At 32.8% G+C, this 18580-nt stretch overlaps 1 protein-coding gene across 2 annotated transcripts; it reads left to right on the top strand.

The window, feature by feature from the left end:
* The first annotated feature begins 6178 nt into the window (after positions 1 to 6178).
* Positions 6179 to 17798, top strand: LOC107008120 (histone-lysine N-methyltransferase 2C-like). Of its 2 annotated transcripts, XM_015207039.2 has the most exons (14): positions 6194 to 6321; positions 6673 to 7003; positions 9221 to 9398; positions 9469 to 9518; positions 11170 to 11262; positions 11341 to 11429; positions 11896 to 11974; positions 12190 to 12272; positions 13948 to 14026; positions 14107 to 14791; positions 16063 to 16143; positions 16282 to 16374; positions 16459 to 16921; positions 17166 to 17798. In XM_015207039.2, the coding sequence occupies exons 1-14, from the start codon at positions 6290 to 6292 to the stop codon at positions 17296 to 17298; spliced, it is 2469 nt and encodes an 822-aa protein (XP_015062525.1). In that variant the 5' UTR covers positions 6194 to 6289; the 3' UTR covers positions 17299 to 17798. The 2 variants fall into 2 exon arrangements, with proteins under 2 accessions (XP_015062524.2, XP_015062525.1); XM_015207038.2 differs by having other exon boundaries at positions 6179 to 6321; positions 16282 to 16921.
* The last annotated feature ends 782 nt before the right edge of the window (positions 17799 to 18580 follow it).

The raw sequence follows: 18580 nt of genomic DNA, 5'->3' as shown, positions 1-18580 counted from the left end.
TTTAGAATTGTTAATGACTTTTTTGTGTACTTGTTATATGGTGGTGAGCTTTAATATGTGCTTACAAATTTCAAGTAATTATTTTACTCTTGGATGTAAATATATATTGACCCTTTTATTATTGTTGAGTAATGATCTATTTAATATTATGCCTGTTAATGAATTTAAAGTTGAATCTTTTAAGCACGATTATAAATAGTATATATGTAAAATGTTCGATTTATTTAACTTGATAAAATAGAGAAAGATTATACCATAAAGTGAAGGGTACGTGATTGGATTGATATGATTCAGTTTTTTCACGTATCAAATCATTTGTGTTTGATTTTTAAATTTATAAATCAAATCAAATTAATGAAAATCGGATTGTTTAACCTCATATTGTATTTATATAAACATATAATTATTTGTGCTACAAATATTTCTCTAGTCTTATTAAAATACAACATTCTAAGGTGTTTCATAAGAAAATAATTGTACAATTATTTTTTTTATAAACAATACAACAGAGGGGAAATGAAAAGTTAGGCATAGAAACAAAAGTAGACTTGATTATAGTAGGCTAATGAACCGAAAATGTAAAAGATCCGCAACGAAGTTAAATTTTATTTCATATTTTTTAAAATATTTATTGACAAAATATTCACAAATAAAACACTATTAAAATATACATAATAAATATATTTAACATTCATATTCTACAGGTTGGCCTCTAAGGTTTGCCGGTTGGGCCTACGAGACTAGTAGGCCAAATGAGGTTGGGCTAAAAAGTCTCATTCCTAAATGTGGAACTTTCCATAGCTATAGTTTGATAATTACAATTCGTACCTATATGTTATATGAAGGAGAGAGGCGAGAGACTGGGAGAGAGAGGAGAGAGGCGGGAGATAGGGGGAAAAGAGTGGGAGAAAGGTGAATTGTATATGTATATTGGTTATATAATTGTATATTATACATAAATATTTGTATATATGGCAAGAGAGATTGGTAGAGGGAGGAGAGAGAGAGGGCAAAGAGTGGGAAAGAGGTGAATTGTATATGTATATAATTGTATATTATACATATGCATATGGCAAGCGATATTGGGAGAGGGAGGAGAGAGACAAGTGAGATTGGGAGAGGGAGGAGAGAGGGCAGAGAGTGGGTATATGTATATAGGTTAAATAATTGTATATTATACATATGTATTTGTATATCTGGCGACTTATACTTATATAAACATGACTAATTATACAAACTCGATGTCAGCCCACGTAACTAATGTAAAATGGTAGTCGCAAGTGGTAATTATAACAAACTATATCTATGATAAGTAGTTAAATAGTATAAGTTTGCTTAACCGCGTAATTTTCCCTTCCTAAATTAGTCGAAAAAAATTAGGTCCAACCCCCTTAATTCAAGGATTGATTTGGGCCGACTTAACGGGCCAAACCCTTTTAACAACTCTACTAACAACGCAAGATGAAGTTTTGCAACTAACCCAAAAATGATCAAACAGTCTTGGTGAACACAATACTGATTAATTTTCTTTGTTTGATTTTAAGTTAAGTGATATTGTTACTTGTTACTTGTTGAAAAATAAATTTAAATCAAAACTCAAAACTCTCATATTTCCCATTTTGTTTAAAAAACAAATAATTGGAAGTAAAAAATCCCATACGGCTTAATTCTTGCTCTATTCTTTATGAGATTCGACTCCAACCTAATTCGTTTCTACATTTAACAACGATGACTTTATATTTCTCAATTAAGGTGTATATTCGATTTTGTACACTACTGTAATAAAAATTTGATTTAGGCTTCTTATAACTAATTCTTAATTTAAATACATATGTGATCTAATTTAACCATGCAACATGACACAATTAGTTAGAAATTTGAGAATTAATGGAGACATAATAAAAAAAATTATATTTTATTATTTTATTTATTGGACGAAGTATTTGACTCATGTGATGAAATTAAATCGACTAATAATGTTAAAAAAATTGTAAACCTGATTAGTGTGAGTCTTCTGCTCAGTATATGTGGTCCATCAAATTATTTATTAAAAATATTTAATAAATTGACATTCGTGATTTTCCTAATTTATAAGACAATTAATAATTAAATTGTCCAAAAAGTATTTGGTAAAATATAACTTAAATATAATTGATACAAAGTAGTCAGAAAATCTGCCACTGCTTTAAGGAATGAAAAATATAAATTTTCCTTAATTAATACATTAAGGGCCCGTTTGGATGGGCTTAATAAAAGCAGCTTTAAAAAAATACTTTTGAAAGTGCTGAAACTTATTTTTAAAATAAGCAGTTATGTGTTTGGATAAAAGTGCTGAAGTTGCTATGCCAAACGTGAAAAGGGAAAAATGGAAGAAAGAGATGTTAGGGTTATGTTGTAATTTGGAGATTGTATAAAAATATTAAAGGCAAAAAGATAAAAATGTGGTCAACTTAAAACAGCTTATAAGCTAAAAAAAGAAAAACACCTCTACCCCAGCTTTTAACTTTTGGCTTAAAATAAGTTTTTTTAAACTTAAAATAAATTTTTTTGAGTATTGCCAAACAGCTAAATAAGTCAAAAATCAGCTTTTAAGTCAGCTTGACCAGCTTTTAAGCTGAGCCAAACAGGCTCTAACAATCCCTAAAACGACTTTAGGGAAGGAAAACATATTTTTTATCAGTTAATTAATTCATTAAAAAGGTTGTAATCACTTTAAAGGTATAAAAATATTTGGAATTATTACATAAATTAATACATTTTAAAAAATAATTACTAATTTTAGCGATACTTTTTGTTTATTACCATTTATAATAATGCTTTGTTTAATCTGTAATATGTATTAAAAGTGAATTATGTATGCAATATATATGAATTATAATTATTTTTTTAAATATATCATGCTTGTTTGAAAAAAATTGTCACATCGTATTATAAGTGTATTAAAATGTATGATAAATGTATTATTCATCATTAAAATTTGTATTATATGTGAATAATAAATTATTCTTTGTAATATGTATTAAACTTGTATTATAAATGAATTAAAAGTGAACAAGTGAAAAAAATATATTATTGCTATAAATGGTAAATATTTTTTATTATAATATATTTATGTAAGTTTCCCAAAATTTTTTTTGATCCTCAGTTAATATGTATTTAATCATCAAATGTATATAAATGTATACTATACATTATATTAAATATAGACTATATAATATACAATTTTTTAGTGTATATATAACTATAAATTTGTTCGTGTATTCTGTTAAATATATTTGATCAAATAGATGTTTGCATTATAGTGTATACACAATTAATTTTCGTATTTTGTATGTGTAATTCACTTGCAATACTCCAAATCTAGTATTAGACGTCCAATATTTGTTTATATATATGTATATGTTGTGAACATTGAAATCTACTGAAAAATAAGCATGTAATCAGCTGAATATATAAATTTACTATATACGTTAACTCAATTATACATTCGCACTATAATGTATACCTTACTTATATTTATTTGTATATACGTTATTAGTATAGGTAAATATATTTTGCAGCTATTGATATGTATAGATATATTAACTTTTTATAAAATATTTAAATGCATAAAATCAGGTTTGTATACATACTTTCAACTATGTATACATTCAATTTGAAAACGTACACATTCAATTTTTTTCTTTCCAATAAAGAAAAGAATTTGTCTAGAAAATAGAGGGAGAAGATAAAAGAAAATCCACTTTTCAAGAAAAAAAAATGTGGCTGTCGAATGCAAAGTAGATACTATTATTATTAGGGCAACTTTCACATATAGCAAATAAGAAATTCATATTTGTATGCTATAGCAAAGTTTACATAATTGCGCTCCATAGCAAACACAGAAACTGTACAATTCACTATACATATACAGTTGAAGCAAATTGTATAAAACGAAGTGTATAAAACAAGAAAGAGAAAGACACTTGGTCAGAGAACTGTATAAAAACGAAGTGTATAAAACGAATCGTATTATTATAAGTGTATAGAACGATTATATACAATTTGAATTTGTATAAAATGAGAAAGAGAGACAGACAAAAGAGACTTGACAAGGAATATATAATTGAATCGAATTGCATAAAACGAGAAAGAGAGAAATTAGATACAATTTGAAAATTGTATAAAAATGAGAAAGAGAGAAAGACAAAAGAAACTGGGCAGGAGAGTATTTTTATTGTATAATTATAAGTGTATAGGACGAAAATACATGTACTTGCATGTGTATATACAATTTTCTCACGCTTTATACAAACAGAAACGCAATTTATACATTTCGCTTCTGTTTGTATAAGTGAGAAAGGCGAGGGTGGCGAGCGAGATTCGGGAGAGTGGCGAGCGAGATCTGGAAGAGGGGAGAGAGGGGAACAAAAATATATGTATTTATACAATTTTCTCTGTTTTATACAATTAGAAACAATTTTTATACACTTGTGTTTGTATAAAAAGTGAGGAAGCGAGCGAGAGAGTGGAGGAGAGTGGGAGCGAGATATTTGGGAGAGAGGCGCCTGACAATTTTTTGCAAACGTTTGCTATGGAGCACAATTAAATCAAACCCTAGCTACTTCATTTATTTTAGATTATTAGTTTGCTATTATATACAATTTTCCATTATTATTATTATTATTATTATCAATAAATTAAAATTGGTTTACTTTTTGCAAGTTCAATTTATAAGTTGTTATGCTATGCTCATTTTTTCGTATTGGTGTGTGCGTTGACAGTGGTATAAGTTAGGTTGAAAGCCTAGCAAAGTTCATTATGAGCAAAGTTTGTTGCCTATAAATATATGACTATGTTCTTTCATATCTCCTCAACTTTAAGACAATCGCAAAGATTTAAAATACAAAATTTACCAGTTATGGAAGGAGTAATGAGTGAAAGATAAAGTCAAATGTTTCAAACTTTTGAAACGCGCTTTTACAACGATTTGACATGTATAGATTTTAATCTCATTTTGTTGTGATGTTTTTAAATTATGTAATAATTAGTTGATACAAATTTACACAAGACACTATAACATATCTAAGATCAACATCAATATATATATACAAATAAACGAATATATTTTATAAGATCATGTTATGAATCATTTAATGATATTAAATCAAGCCTAGTTGAAAAGATCTTTCGTGCACGACAATTGATTTGAACCCACCCTTATTATCGTTGAGATCATTCATTAATTTACGTTCACTTTTAATAATTTTTAATTAGATATCAAATTTTACACTTGGTAAAATTATTTATTTTTTGAGAGATTTTTGTAATACATTCGAGTAAAACTTGAGTGATTTAGGATACATCATATTTTAGGCTCCTCGAATTTTCACAAATGTATAAGATTAATAAAATTAAGTTTTATGTTTATACGATTTCATTGTAAAATCTTGAAGAATCACGTAAATTTTCAGACTTTAAAGTTTGGCTACAATAAAAATTTATACAAAAAGAATCATTTAACATTTTGAAAATTTCAATGGGCCAAAGTTGAATTTTGCCTAACCTTTAATTTTTTTTAATCTAACATTTTAAAATCACATAAAATTTTATGGTCAAATAAATTTTAAAATCTATTCCCAATAAGCATAGGCGTTTCCCTCGAGGTTTCTTCACTTATTTTTCTTTTTGACACTTTTTTTTGAGTTTTTTCACTATTATACAAACAAGCATTAGTTCAATTAACATATTAAAAATTTTAATGGGTCAAAATAACTTAAAAATAATTTTATGTATCAAATTTTTAAATCATACAGAATTTTATGGTTAGATACCTTTTTTAAAATCTATCTCCAAAAATCATAGACGTCTTTATCAATGTTTTCTCTCTCATTTTTATTATTTAAGTTTTTTTCACTATTAAACAAACAATTACGAATTTAATAGACATTTTCAATACTCTGATGGACAAAGTTTAGTCTTTGCCTCTTTCTATAAACAAACTTATGTATTAAATTTTAAAAATTAGATAAAAATTTACCGTCAAATAAAATTTAAAATCTATCCCTAAATATCGTATGCGTTTTTCTCGAAGTTTCTTATCTTAGTATACAAATCATTATGGGTTTTATTGACATTTTGAAAACTTGTATAGGCCAAATTGAATTTTACTCTCATCTTATAAACAAAAGTTTTGTGTATGTATCCCCAAATTCTCACAAGCCAACGCCCCTTCCCCTTTCTCTCTCTCTCAAAAGGGCTTTTCCCCAATTTAAACTCTTCTCAATACACAAAAATCTTTATCTCGCGTATGGCCTTTCACACAGCTTGCCCAATTACCTGGTACTACATTCTTTTATATTTATGTATTATTTGATTATAATTTTGTTTATTTTTTCTCTCTTTCTATCTTATATTATCACTCTTTTCTCTTTACTCTCTCTTGTCTAGGCCAAGAATGACAAATGGGGTTCTTTGTTTTATGGTTTTAAGTTGTTTACTGGGGTTTTTATGACCTATTGAGTGTTTCTGGAGGTGGGTTTTGGTGATTTTTTGGTGTAGAGGAGGATCTGTTAGGTTTCTCTTTCTCTTTCTTTATCGATGGATGTGAAATTGGGTTCTTGGGTTTGTGTTTTGTTGTTTTGTTTGGAATTTCTCACCCAATTGAGTGTTTTTTGGTATTTTTTGGTGCAGTCGAAAGATCTGCTTCTGTCCTCATGGGTTCTCGAAGGGTAAAAATGAGTTCTTTGGAGATGTGACTAAGCTTGAGGAGTTTCTCAAGGACCCGTGGGGTCTTAAGGCCAAACAACCTGCTACAATTCAGGTTAAGGTGCCCAAGCTTAATGTTGCTCCGCCCCAACCGGCGCCTGTAGGTGATGGGGGTGGTGGAAGCGGTGGGGATGGTGAGGAGGCGGCTGCTATTGCTTCAGCTCAGAGTAAGCGTGTTGCTTTGCAGAAAAAAGCCGCTGCTGCGTCTATGGTGGCTGAGGATTTTGCTAGACGATTTGAGTCTGGTGATGTGGAGGTTAGGAACTGCAGTTCTAAAAAACGTAGATTTGCATGAATTTGAATGTGGAATGTGAAAATTATGATTGTTAAATCAATTGACTTCTCTGTTGTCCTATTTATATAGTCAGTATACTGACATAGATGGTTGCTGAGAAGATCTGTTTTCAGATCACTTGTCTGTTTATATGGCTTGTTCTGTTGAGGGAGAAGAATTTATGTGGTCCTCAAAAAGGAATAGATATTCTGGTTTGTATGAACTGATTTTAGAGTACTTGATAATTTAACTCCATTTACATTTTAGACTCTTAGTGTTTGTATAGTATACCACTATAGGAGGAGAAAAGATACAATAGAATATTTAGCCTGTTCTGATATCTTCTCTCAAAAGAGAAAGAATTTTCATGGTGCTTCCTACAGGGTTGAGAAATATTCTTCATGGTGCTTCCTGTAGGATTGAGTAAAAGATTTTCCATGGTGCTTCCTATAGGATTGAGTAAAAGATTTAAACATGGTGCTTCCTATAGGATTGAGTAATTTATGGGTTAGTCAGTTGGACAACTCTTCATAGAGCAATCTGAAATTCCTTTTCTTAAGGTTGTCTTGAGTGAGGCAAGCTTCATTAAGAGTTGTCCAACTGAAGCATATGATCTTTGTTAGGAGCTTAGTCTTCCATATCAACTTCCATGGCCAGTTATCAAGCACTTCATTAGGATCATATGAGATTGCATAGCCTGCTTTCACCGAGTATCTACTACCTTGTCACTGCCCCACTTAACTTGTCTGCTTCCAAGGCATTTATCACCTGGCCTTCTAGCCTAAAAAACAACTTGACCACTTCTTTGATTTCCCAGTCTTGTAGGTTCGTAATAGTACATTCCAGGTGTTGTCTTCTCTATTCTGAGAGATGGAGGAATTTGGTTCACATGCTATTTGAAAGAGACTTGGGGATTCCTCCATCAGAATGATATTGTCCATCCACCTATCCTTCCAAAACATTGTCTTATATCACAGTCGTACATTTAAGTTATTTGGCTATAATGACTTGAGAGTGTGAGAATGTTCTATGAAGCGGACAACTTTAGACATAATGTTATAAGTTTTTTGTGGTTGATGTATTGCAATAATTAACATTAATATCATCATAAAACCCCACATAACATAATCAAGCAAAGGGTCGTTTTGTAGGGTGTATAAAAATAATGCTAAATAGAGTGTATTAGTAATGCTTGTATTAATTATACATAGATTGTTTCTTATGCATTGATTGGTTTGGTGGACTAAAAATAGCATGCATTGCATATAAATATCTATTTATAAAGATATCCTCCACAATAACCATGCTAATGCATGCATTTTATCCCCTTGCATTACTGATACCTAGAAATCTATGGTAATAGTAATGCACACTTTAATACACAATGGAGTGTATAACTAATACAAGCATTAGTTATACCTAGCATAAAAAAGTGTACCAAACAAGGTATTACTTATACACAGTGCTAATGCATGGATTGTTTTTGTTATATACTCTACCAAACAACCCCTAATTGGTTGGCCACATGAAATAAGTTAATCAAAGTATAACAATACAAAGTTTGGTTGACGTCATTAGAGATCCAATCAAATATTGGTGATGAATCCTCTCCCCCTCTCTTCTTTTTTTCCCCTAAATAATACTTGCATTAAGTTGTGTATGGAACGGTTATTATTTTATGAAATAGAATGTGGAATAAGAATACATATATTCGCAATGTGGGGATTAAACCCATCCCCAATACAAAAATGTCCTTTTAAAGTAAGTAATTCATGTATAGTTTACCAATCTTCTTGCTATTAATGACTGCATTAACAATCCCATCATTGTTAATCACCATATAAACAATGCCTCCTCACATAACTAGCATGCCAACCAAGTGACCCGTAAAAGTACAGGTCTGCTAGCGCTCCAAACAGCAGTGGTCTAGAAGTCATTTGAATTTAAAATCTCAACAATGGTTGGGATGTTTTTTTTGTCGTTCCTCAAATTCAACCAAATAGATGTTGTCACTAACCAGCAGAATTTTCATATTCTAAAGGTGCACTGTTACTGAACATGTAATAACCCCTTTCGTTGCTCATTCTACTGATGTTCATTTCTTCTCCTCTTGGGGGTGTGGAGGCTGGGAGCTGGAATCATAAATTGTTACATGATACCATTCAATCTTTTTATTTACTAATAAATATCTGCCCTCAGGGCTCCATGAAAGATGTTGGTGGAGAAGAACAGGGTCTATCGAATTCCAAAGTGATGTGTAGGCTATGCTTTTCCGGTGAAAATGAAGGAGGTGAAAGAGCAAGGAAAATGATGTCATGCAAAAGTTGCGGGAAGAAGTATCACCGAAACTGCCTCAAAGCTTGGGGTCAACATAGAGGTACTTTTATAGGCCACAAGATATGTCAGTTTTTAGTGTTGTACTTTTACTAATGTGCCCCTCTCTATAGATCTTTTCCATTGGAGTTCATGGACATGTCCGTCATGCCGGCTTTGTGAGGTAAAACTTTTGATTCATTTCAAAAGAATGATAAGGCATAGTTGGTTTTACTTTTTAATAGCTGCCCAAAACGTGTCAATTGTACTATGAATTGCTTTTTTTTTTTTTTTTGTGAATAAGAAGGTCAAAGCTAATTCGACAAGACATTGAATTTTATTACCTAACAAAATGGAAATAATAAATTAATCAGAGATATTAACTGATGCATGGACAGTCAATTGAGAAAAAGATATTGCTTTTAAGTAAATGATCTTAAATGGATCCGTCCATGTGTATGGTGTACAACAGTCAATGGAGATTGCGAAACAGGTAGCATTTGACCCATGGCACACTTACACGCAATCCCATTAGCCACTAATCATACACTTGCCATATTAACTACCCTTTGTCCTGTAAGAAACAGGGTAAGACTACTTTCCGCTAGATCAAGTGGACCCAACTCAGATAAGCACCATGTCAAAGCTAATTAGGTGCAAGCGATAATAGCTTATAATGATAAACCCATGTTGAAACACCAATCCCTGGTTGTGAGAAGTTATTTGATGACACTAGATGATTTCTTGGGTTGTTAGACAGTTACCTAGTAAGTGGGTGGTGGAAGATACCTAGTGGAATTAGTTGAAGTCCGTGCAAGTTGGTTGGGGCGCCACAATTATTTAAAAGAAATCATTTAATATGAAATGAGTCACTATTGGTTAGATTCATCAAACACATGAAATTACCTAAATAAGTGAATTTAGTACCTATAAAATCAAATAGTGATTAACATCATTATTTTCAGTACCTGTTATACAATAATGACTATATATAAACTCAATATATAAACTGAGGTAGAAAGAAAATAAATTTCAACAAGGTCACAGAATAGTGATGGTCAATAGCAGCATTTATTTTAAATTCTGAATAAATTAACTATAAAAAGAATTAATCAACTAAAAGAAGAGTTATTTTGTAGCACCCAATTTCATATTAAATTGATTTGGAAACTATACATAAAGTTGAAAGGGAAGCAAAAAGAAGCTCAAAATTAGCAGTAGTTGAAGATGGGGACTTGCATACAAGGAAAGTGTCATCTTTGAAGAAAAAAAATGAAAAAGTTTTTTTAAGGATATACAGAATCCTTGCCTTACTACATAGACAAGTCAATCCGGTTGATAATTTCGATGTTTGGAGGGAGAGGAGGGTGGTGGTGGTGGTGTTAGAAGCAATGGTATGTTCTTTGATTCCAATGTTTGGAGGTGGGGTTCGGAAATAATGGGATGTCCTTTGTGAAGTCCTTTCATGAGAAACTATTGGTTAGGGAGGAGATGACCTTTTCCATATAGCACCATGGATCTCAAGGGTGCCGAGGAAGGTGCACATGGTTTGCGCCAGTTGGTGTTACATGTGTATGGTAGCGGGTGAGGAACTGTCCCTATCGAGTAGGATTATAAATGAAACTATGGGCTGGTCTTTTTTTTTTAAATATTCTTTTGCATAAAGAAACTCTTCTGTTCGATAATTTGACATGCATTCTGGATCATTCCCTTGTGATTATTGCATTTTTGCCTATTTGATGTCTACGTCATTGTTCAACTCATGTTCTTATGCTCACTATATTGCTCATATATACTGACTGTATGTATGCTCCTTGTTTGATCATTTGGTGTAGGGCTGTCGAAGAACTGGAGATCCAAACAAGTTCATGTTTTGCAAAAGGTGTGATGCAGCTTATCACTGTTACTGTATGCAGCCTCCACACAAGGTTGATCTCGTGTCTTACTCTTTCAGTTTTGTATAATGATAAAAGTAGATTATACTTAGTTGTTTTTGGGATGTGCAGAACGTCAGCAGTGGCCCTTATTTATGCCCCAAACACACGAAGTGTCACAGCTGTAGTTCTAATGTTCCAGGAAATGGACTGAGCGTGAGGTATGTAGTATGGGGCCATGAGCAGCTACTGGGACATTCTCTTGGATTCAAGTTTTGCTATTAATGTTAATTGAACAGTCTAATTAACTCCATTTTATTTAAAATGCTTATTCATGTACTTCTCTATGTTGTTTTTTCTGTATCTTCACAGAGGAACATCATGTAGGAGTTCCAGTTCATGTTAAATATTCTGATAAGGGCTTTGGAAGCAATTTAACTCAGCTCTCTAGATTTGGGCTTGCCTAGAGCACCGTGAATTTTCCACACTAATGTCTTTTCGTGATTCCAAATACAAATTATTTCAATAGCATAAAATAATATTGTGTGCTGCATGTGATGTATGGAAATCATTTAAGGAATTGCATATCCTATGCAAATTATTTAATGCTTTGCATATCCTATGAAAATCATTTAAGGCATTGCATTTTCTATTGCTCTGAACTATTTATATCTTGATCTATGGCAGGTGGTTTTTAGGATACACTTGTTGTGATGCCTGTGGAAGATTATTTGTGAAGGGAAACTACTGTCCTGTTTGTTTGAAGGTAGATGTTATGGCGGTTTTTATTATCTGAGATTCTCTTTGTTTAATCTTACAATGAGATTCTTTGTACTATGGTGGTTTACTAATGCGGCATAGCAAATTTGTCGGCTAGTACCTACGTGATGTCTTTTGCTTTCATTGCCTTTCCTAAGCAACTGAATATTTTTCTTCTCATGTGTTTATGGGGAATGCAATTAATTGTTTTCTATACTGTAGGTATATAGAGATTCTGAATCAACCCCTATGGTCTGCTGTGACATTTGCCAGCGCTGGGTGCACTGCCAATGCGATGGCATCAGGTTTACCTTAGATATTGCTTTTGATATTATTTCTTTATTGGTTTTTCTTTGGTGCCTTTCCCTTGAAGTGCAATTTTATTTCTTAACACGGGGGCAAATATGGATGTGCATTACATTAGACTTTTCTGTTCTGGAATTAAATATCACAAATTTATTATTGACAGTATCCTGTACCTTTTATTGTGTTCTTGCAGCAGATTTTGCTATGTTAAAATGTGGAACGGGTTCCCAAGAGTAGTCTCATCATTCCCCATTGACTCTTATTGCTTCATTGAATAATTGAATGGCATTATGGGGACTGCTTGTTTATGCTGCATTTCTGCCTTATTAAGAATTTTATTTTAATTTTCTAGAGATTTGATAGCTTTGCAGTCTCGGGCTCCGACTGTTTGTAACTCCAGCTATTTAGATACTAAACAAAAAGAATTCCCTTCATTATTTAGGATTGGTACATTTTTGTACTCTGTCAAGGGCAGTAGGCTAGGTAATCAGCTAACTGGGAATTTATTTTTAGAGCTAACTTCCAAGGAGGCAGGTTTAACCTCGCACGAGAGGGACTTTCAATTCACACAATAGGTCATCGCGCTTGGTCGTAAAGCAAGTGACACGAAGCTACTGTGTGCTGCATTATGACTGAAGCCCTCTACCCTTCAACTATTTAGGATTTGTCCTATTTTGGTAGGAAAAAGATTAGAACTACTTCACAGATATGGCAACTGAGCTCATTAGAAGGGTTAATTGTTGGCGAGGAGAACTGTTATCCATTGGATGGTCAAGGGCCTTTCAAGATCTTGATTAACTAATGACAGATCGTTTCGAACAATGACATACAATTGGCATTATGAACATTTTTTATTGTATAATTTGTCGATAGTTGTGGAGGAAGTTAATTTGTTTCTAAAAGCATGTCACAATTTTTATAATTGGAAACAATTTAACTTTAGAATTTCCCCTCAGCCTTGATGAAATGATTTATAGTCATGCAAATGGTAGGCCACAAATTTCAAAAGTCCTGATGACATAATGTGTTGGCTTGTTAATCTTTCATTGACTAGATGAATTGTTTGTTGGAAATTAGAAAGAGATGCAAATGGACGGATCAGTATATTTGATTCTAATGAAGAGAAGTCTTTTATTATATTTGAGTTAATTTTTTTTTGGAGCAATTCAGAAGATTTACATTTCTCTCTTAAATGAAGAATTCGAAAAAAATAATCCTGGAATTTTTAGTGATTTCCTGGAATAGTTATTGAAATGAATTAATATGAGTAAATATAGAATTTAATTGAACAAGAGAAACAAAGAACTTGGACTTTTTTTGTCTCATAAACTCGAATTTTAAGGGAAGTATTTCCAAGAATATTCTCATCATTCCCCTTGTCTTCTATTGTTTCATTGAATGATTGAACGACATTTTGGGACTGCTGTTTATGCTGCATTCTGCCTTGTTAAGAGTCGAGTCAGTTGACTGGGCGCTAGTTCTGATTTCCAGAAAACTCTTCTTCCCTTCTCTATATTTTTATCCTGACATCTTTGTGGTTTGCCAATTTGTTCTCTTGTCATTCATGCGATATAAAGCTGTTAACTTATGCTACCTTGATTGTACCTTCCACTTAAGCTTTGAGAGAGGGCTCCATTGGAACTTTGAATTTGAAAATGGGTATTTTCTTTGCAGCGATGAAAAATATTTGCAGTTTCAAGTGGATGGAAATTTGCCATATGCTTGTCCAACATGCCGCGGAAATAGTTATCAGGTTTTTTAAGGCAGTGATGAATTTCACTAGAAAAGTTAAACGAGAACTCTATCCTGATAGTTTTCTATTAATGTTCTCAGGTGAGAAATCTTGAGGACGCTGTTCAGGAGCTTTGGAGGAGGAGAGATGTAGCTGATAAAGATAAAATTGCAAGTTTGAGGGCAGGAGCTGGGTTGCCAGTAGAAGATGAAATATTTTCTATTTCACCCTTTTCAGATGATGAAGATAGTATTCCTGTAGTAAAAAATGAACATAGTCGATCTTTGAAGTTTTCTCTTAAAGGTTTAGTTGACAAATCTCCCAAAAAGAGCAAGGAATATGGAAAGAAATCTTCTTACAAGAAATATGGTAAAAAGAAGGGGTTAACTGGACCAAATGAAGGACACCCTGATGTTCCATCTGGTGGGTATAGTGCTGGTGATGTCAAGAATGAAGAATTGCAGGCTTATGGGGAATTGGATAGCTTTTCTTCTCCTGTTGGTAGCTTGACAGAAGGTATATGTTCAATTAATCAGGCAGGGGTCATAAAGCACAAATTTATAGATGAGGTTACTGGAAACACGGGTAAGAGGACAGTCCAAATGAAAGGTAGCAAGCCTCAGCATTTGGATGAGGATGACGTTGGAATTCAAACAAGCATGCCAAAGACCTCTAAGGGGCCAAAGCTTGTTATACATTTGGGCTCGCGGAATAAAAATATAGCAGGTTCCCCAAAGTCCGATGCTTCAAGCTGTCAGAAAGAGCAAGATTTGACTACTTCAAATGGTAATTTTCTTTCTATATATTGTCTTCGGGTTCCTCTTTCTTTCCAATTTCTTACTTGGATGAATATTGTCTACAAACTATGCCTTCTCCCTAGAATTTGATGTCTGTAAATATTCTTTTCTACTAGTTTGCGTCACTTATGACACAAAAGCTATGGTTTTCTAAATTGTTGTCTCATCCAGATAAAAGGTTCCGCCAGTGAGAAAGATGTATATACTTTTCCTCTGTGCATTATTATTTCTTGGTGATTTTCTTCTATGATTGGAAATACTTTATATTTTAGTTTCCCTATGGCTTTAAACGTTAAGAGCGCATCGCGTGATATGTGGATTAAGTGCAATTTCGTGGGTTCAAACCCTGCTGTCGACAAATGCCTATTTTAAGTGAAGAAGAGTAGATGGGCGTGCTCATTTTCCCCACAGTTTTGAACCTTATGCCACTGGCCATCGAGGATTTCTTGTTTTATAGGAAGGACATATAAGTTGGCTAAGGAATATTATGAAATACCATGATTGTTGGGTTGCTTTTTGTTAGAAGTCATAAATATTTCTAATATACTTGGTTATAAAGAATAGACATATAAGTTGGCTAAGGAATATCATACAGTACCGTGATTTTTGGTTGCTTTTTGTTAGTAGAAGTCAAAGTATCTCTAATATATGTTTTTGCTATGCATTTTGTTTTAGATTAAAAAAACTAACATGATGTAAACTTATGCAGCATATTTCTTCTCCTTTCCTTGGTTAATTGGTTGCTTATTTAGCATATGAGGACTGTGTGCTTTGGTAATCATGTGAAATGATGTTTGTTCTTATTTTATTTTTTTTGCTTCTTCTTGACTTAAGTGAGAAATTCTTGTGAAATTAAAGCAAATGGAAGGGGAGTGTGTGTGTGTGTATATATATATATATTATAATATAATATATATATATTCGTACAATAAGGTGACATGACATGTATATTTAGTTTTCTTTGGTCTGGTAATGAAAGATCTGTTCTGTGCCTGATTAAATTCTCCAATTCTTGTTCTGCTATGGTGGTCCTTCTCTAATTTCTATGCTACATTAGTTAAGATTCTTTCCTCTGTGTGAATACTTGCATCTGTTCAATACTCTATGCTACTCTAGCCTCAATACTCCATGCTCTGTTCTTATATGGTGTAGATTCTCTACTTTTTGGTATACCTCTTGTATATGGTAGATTTTCCCAACACTAATAAAATTATTTATCTTATCAAAAAATATTCTTAGATGTACTTCTTTGTTAATCAGGTAGTGAGGATCTAGTTCAGCTGAGAGAGAATGAGAACTCGGAAAGGAATGATACTGCAGCTAAACTTGGTGGTGGAAAAGGTAAGACGTGTTGTAAGTTGTTTACTTTCTATGTTTGGGGTGGGGAAAGAAGATACTGTTGTATTTGTTGCTTTTAGGAGCATACTTTTGGTGTTCTATTAATAATTTTTCTTTTGGCTCTCGTTTCTGTGTCTGAAGGGCATAAGGTGGATCATATGGACCAAATAAAGGGTCAAAATCATAGGGGTAAAGAAAGCAACTTAATAAAGATCAAGAAAGTTAGCTCAGAAGGTACTAATTTCCCTGCCAAAGTTGGTGGAAATTTTGCTGATGGATCTGGACCTTATCCTCCACTGAAGACTTTTGGTATAATAGGAAAAAGGAGCAATGACGGTAGTGTTATTACAAGGGCTGGAGCTGAAGTTCCTGCTACAAGGGACAACAAATTGGCTTCTGTAAAACATGCCGAAGCTGGGCCTGCTTCTTCTGATGACCTGAATGACGAGAAAATTAGCACACCTTCAGTATCAAATTCAACGAGAAAGGATCCAAAACCTCTGCTGAAGCTCAAGTTCAAGAATCCTTACCATGACAATCAAAATGCCTGGGCTTCCCCGGGAGAGGAGGATAAAAGCATGGTTAAGGGCCAGAGGTCTAAGAGAAAAAGAGCACCAGCCTTTGGGGAAAAAGCATCAACCAGGGCTGATGATAATTCATCGCAGCGGTATGAAGACAATACAATGGATGAGTTCTTGGATGCTAACTGGATACTGCAGAAGTTGGGAAAAGATGCAAAAGGAAAGCGAGTGGAAGTTCATCATTCTTCTGATAATGCCTGGTAAGCTTATTGTTACATCAAGCTCACTACTATGCATACTTGAATTTATGCAACTTTTAATGGAAATGAGTGCTGTGATATTCTGGATTAGTAATCATGATAGCGATGAGAAAAGGGCAATCAATAGAGCAAGTGGATTGCATTAGGATACAAGGATATAGTAGGATAAAGAAAAGGACCACTTTTGGTCGAGTATTCAATTGATGTGTGCTAGTTTGACCTTTCAATTCGTTTTCTTTTTCAGGCATAGAGGGACAGTGGTAGAAGTCTTTGAAGGGTCATCGGTTGTGTCTGTTGCTCTTGATGATGGGAAGAAGAAGAACTTGGAACTTGGAAAGCAAGGAATACGTTTTGTATCTCAGAAGCAAAAACGTTGACTGCTATTAAAATTGGTTATTAGATGCAGCGTATGTTATCATTTCTGATGCCAAGAGCATGAGCAACTGCTGATTCCCAGAATCATGATCATTGCAGGTCAAATTTCAAGGTTACTACTCCCTGCATCATGTGTTTAACTAACCTTTGCTTACCAGATTTACCTGTAAGGTCGTCGGTTGGTTCTGTTCTATTGTTACCTTTTGTTTCCCCAGTGTACAGATTCTCTTTTCTGGTCAGAGGTAGAACACAGTTTTTCAGCCTTTTGGTGTTACTTTAGATTAATCTTGCTGGATTTGCAGTTTTAATGTAAAATTACTAGAGATTAGAAAGCTCTGCTCCTACTGGTTGTATCTCAGGGTAGATGAGATTTTTATACTTGTTGAAACACACACAGTATCACTCTACACTTTCTGAAATTCGTGATCAAATCACTTTGTATCATTGTATTGGTATATTAGTGTTTTATTCGATCCTAAATTCAAACTAGAAATATTTCAGATGCAATCTTTATACAACTTAAATAATCATTATATAAGTGGTCAAAAATATCGTTCGTGGGGTAAATATTTATATTTTCGTATGATAATATCATGTTTTTTTTATTTGTTAATGGTGAATGATATTATTTAAGTAGACGATTATCGGAGCTATTCCATCGTCTATACTAATAATCACTATAAGGGCCGGACCATAATCTCAATTGTAAACACAACCCTTTTCAAGGAATTACATCAAGACACGCAATGTGAGAGTAAATTTTCTAAATAATCACTCGTGTTTAGGAAACTTTTTAGTAATAACACTTTTGTTTCCTTTTTAGGATTTATCTTCCCGTTATTCTCATTTTTCTCAAAATTAAAATATCCTTCTCTCGCCTAATGAGAAGACATGTTATATATTCTTTTTTTCTAAAATAATATTTTTTTTTAGCTCTTTTAAACGATAAGTGATTAGTATAGAGTAGCAAAACTTTTCTACCCTAGCTCCTTAAAATTCTGTGGCAAAATCCAATATGAACTCCTCTAGTTCTTGAATAATTCTAATGCATTTATCTAATAATACACTTTTCGAGATTATTCGGATGATATTTTATTACGATATATTGTTTTATAATATTAACATTAAAACAACTACAATTTATAACATTACTAAATAATTTCCAAATGTAAGTGACTATTTGCTTAACTTATTCCAAAATATGATGAAGGTTTTTTCAAAGATATCATTAGTTATATTCTTATCACAGAGATTAATTGTGATATAGCTTTAAACAATGAAAAA

The sequence above is a fragment of the Solanum pennellii genome, chromosome 1 (assembly GCF_001406875.1).
Source record: "Solanum pennellii chromosome 1, SPENNV200".
Lineage (NCBI taxonomy): Eukaryota > Viridiplantae > Streptophyta > Magnoliopsida > Solanales > Solanaceae > Solanum > Solanum pennellii.
The sequence above is the reverse complement of the archived record's forward strand: the minus strand, read 5'-3'. Positions and strand labels throughout refer to the sequence as shown.

Coding starts and splice junctions, on each gene's coding strand:
- LOC107008120 (XM_015207038.2), top strand. CDS start 6,179: ATGTATCCCCAAATTCTCACAAGCCAACGCCCCTTCCCCTTTCTCTCT. Junction 9,519..11,169: donor CGTCATGCCGGCTTTGTGAG/GTAAAACTTTTG, acceptor CATTTGGTGTAG/GGCTGTCGAAGAACTGGAGA. Junction 14,027..14,106: donor GCCGCGGAAATAGTTATCAG/GTTTTTTAAGGC, acceptor TAATGTTCTCAG/GTGAGAAATCTTGAGGACGC.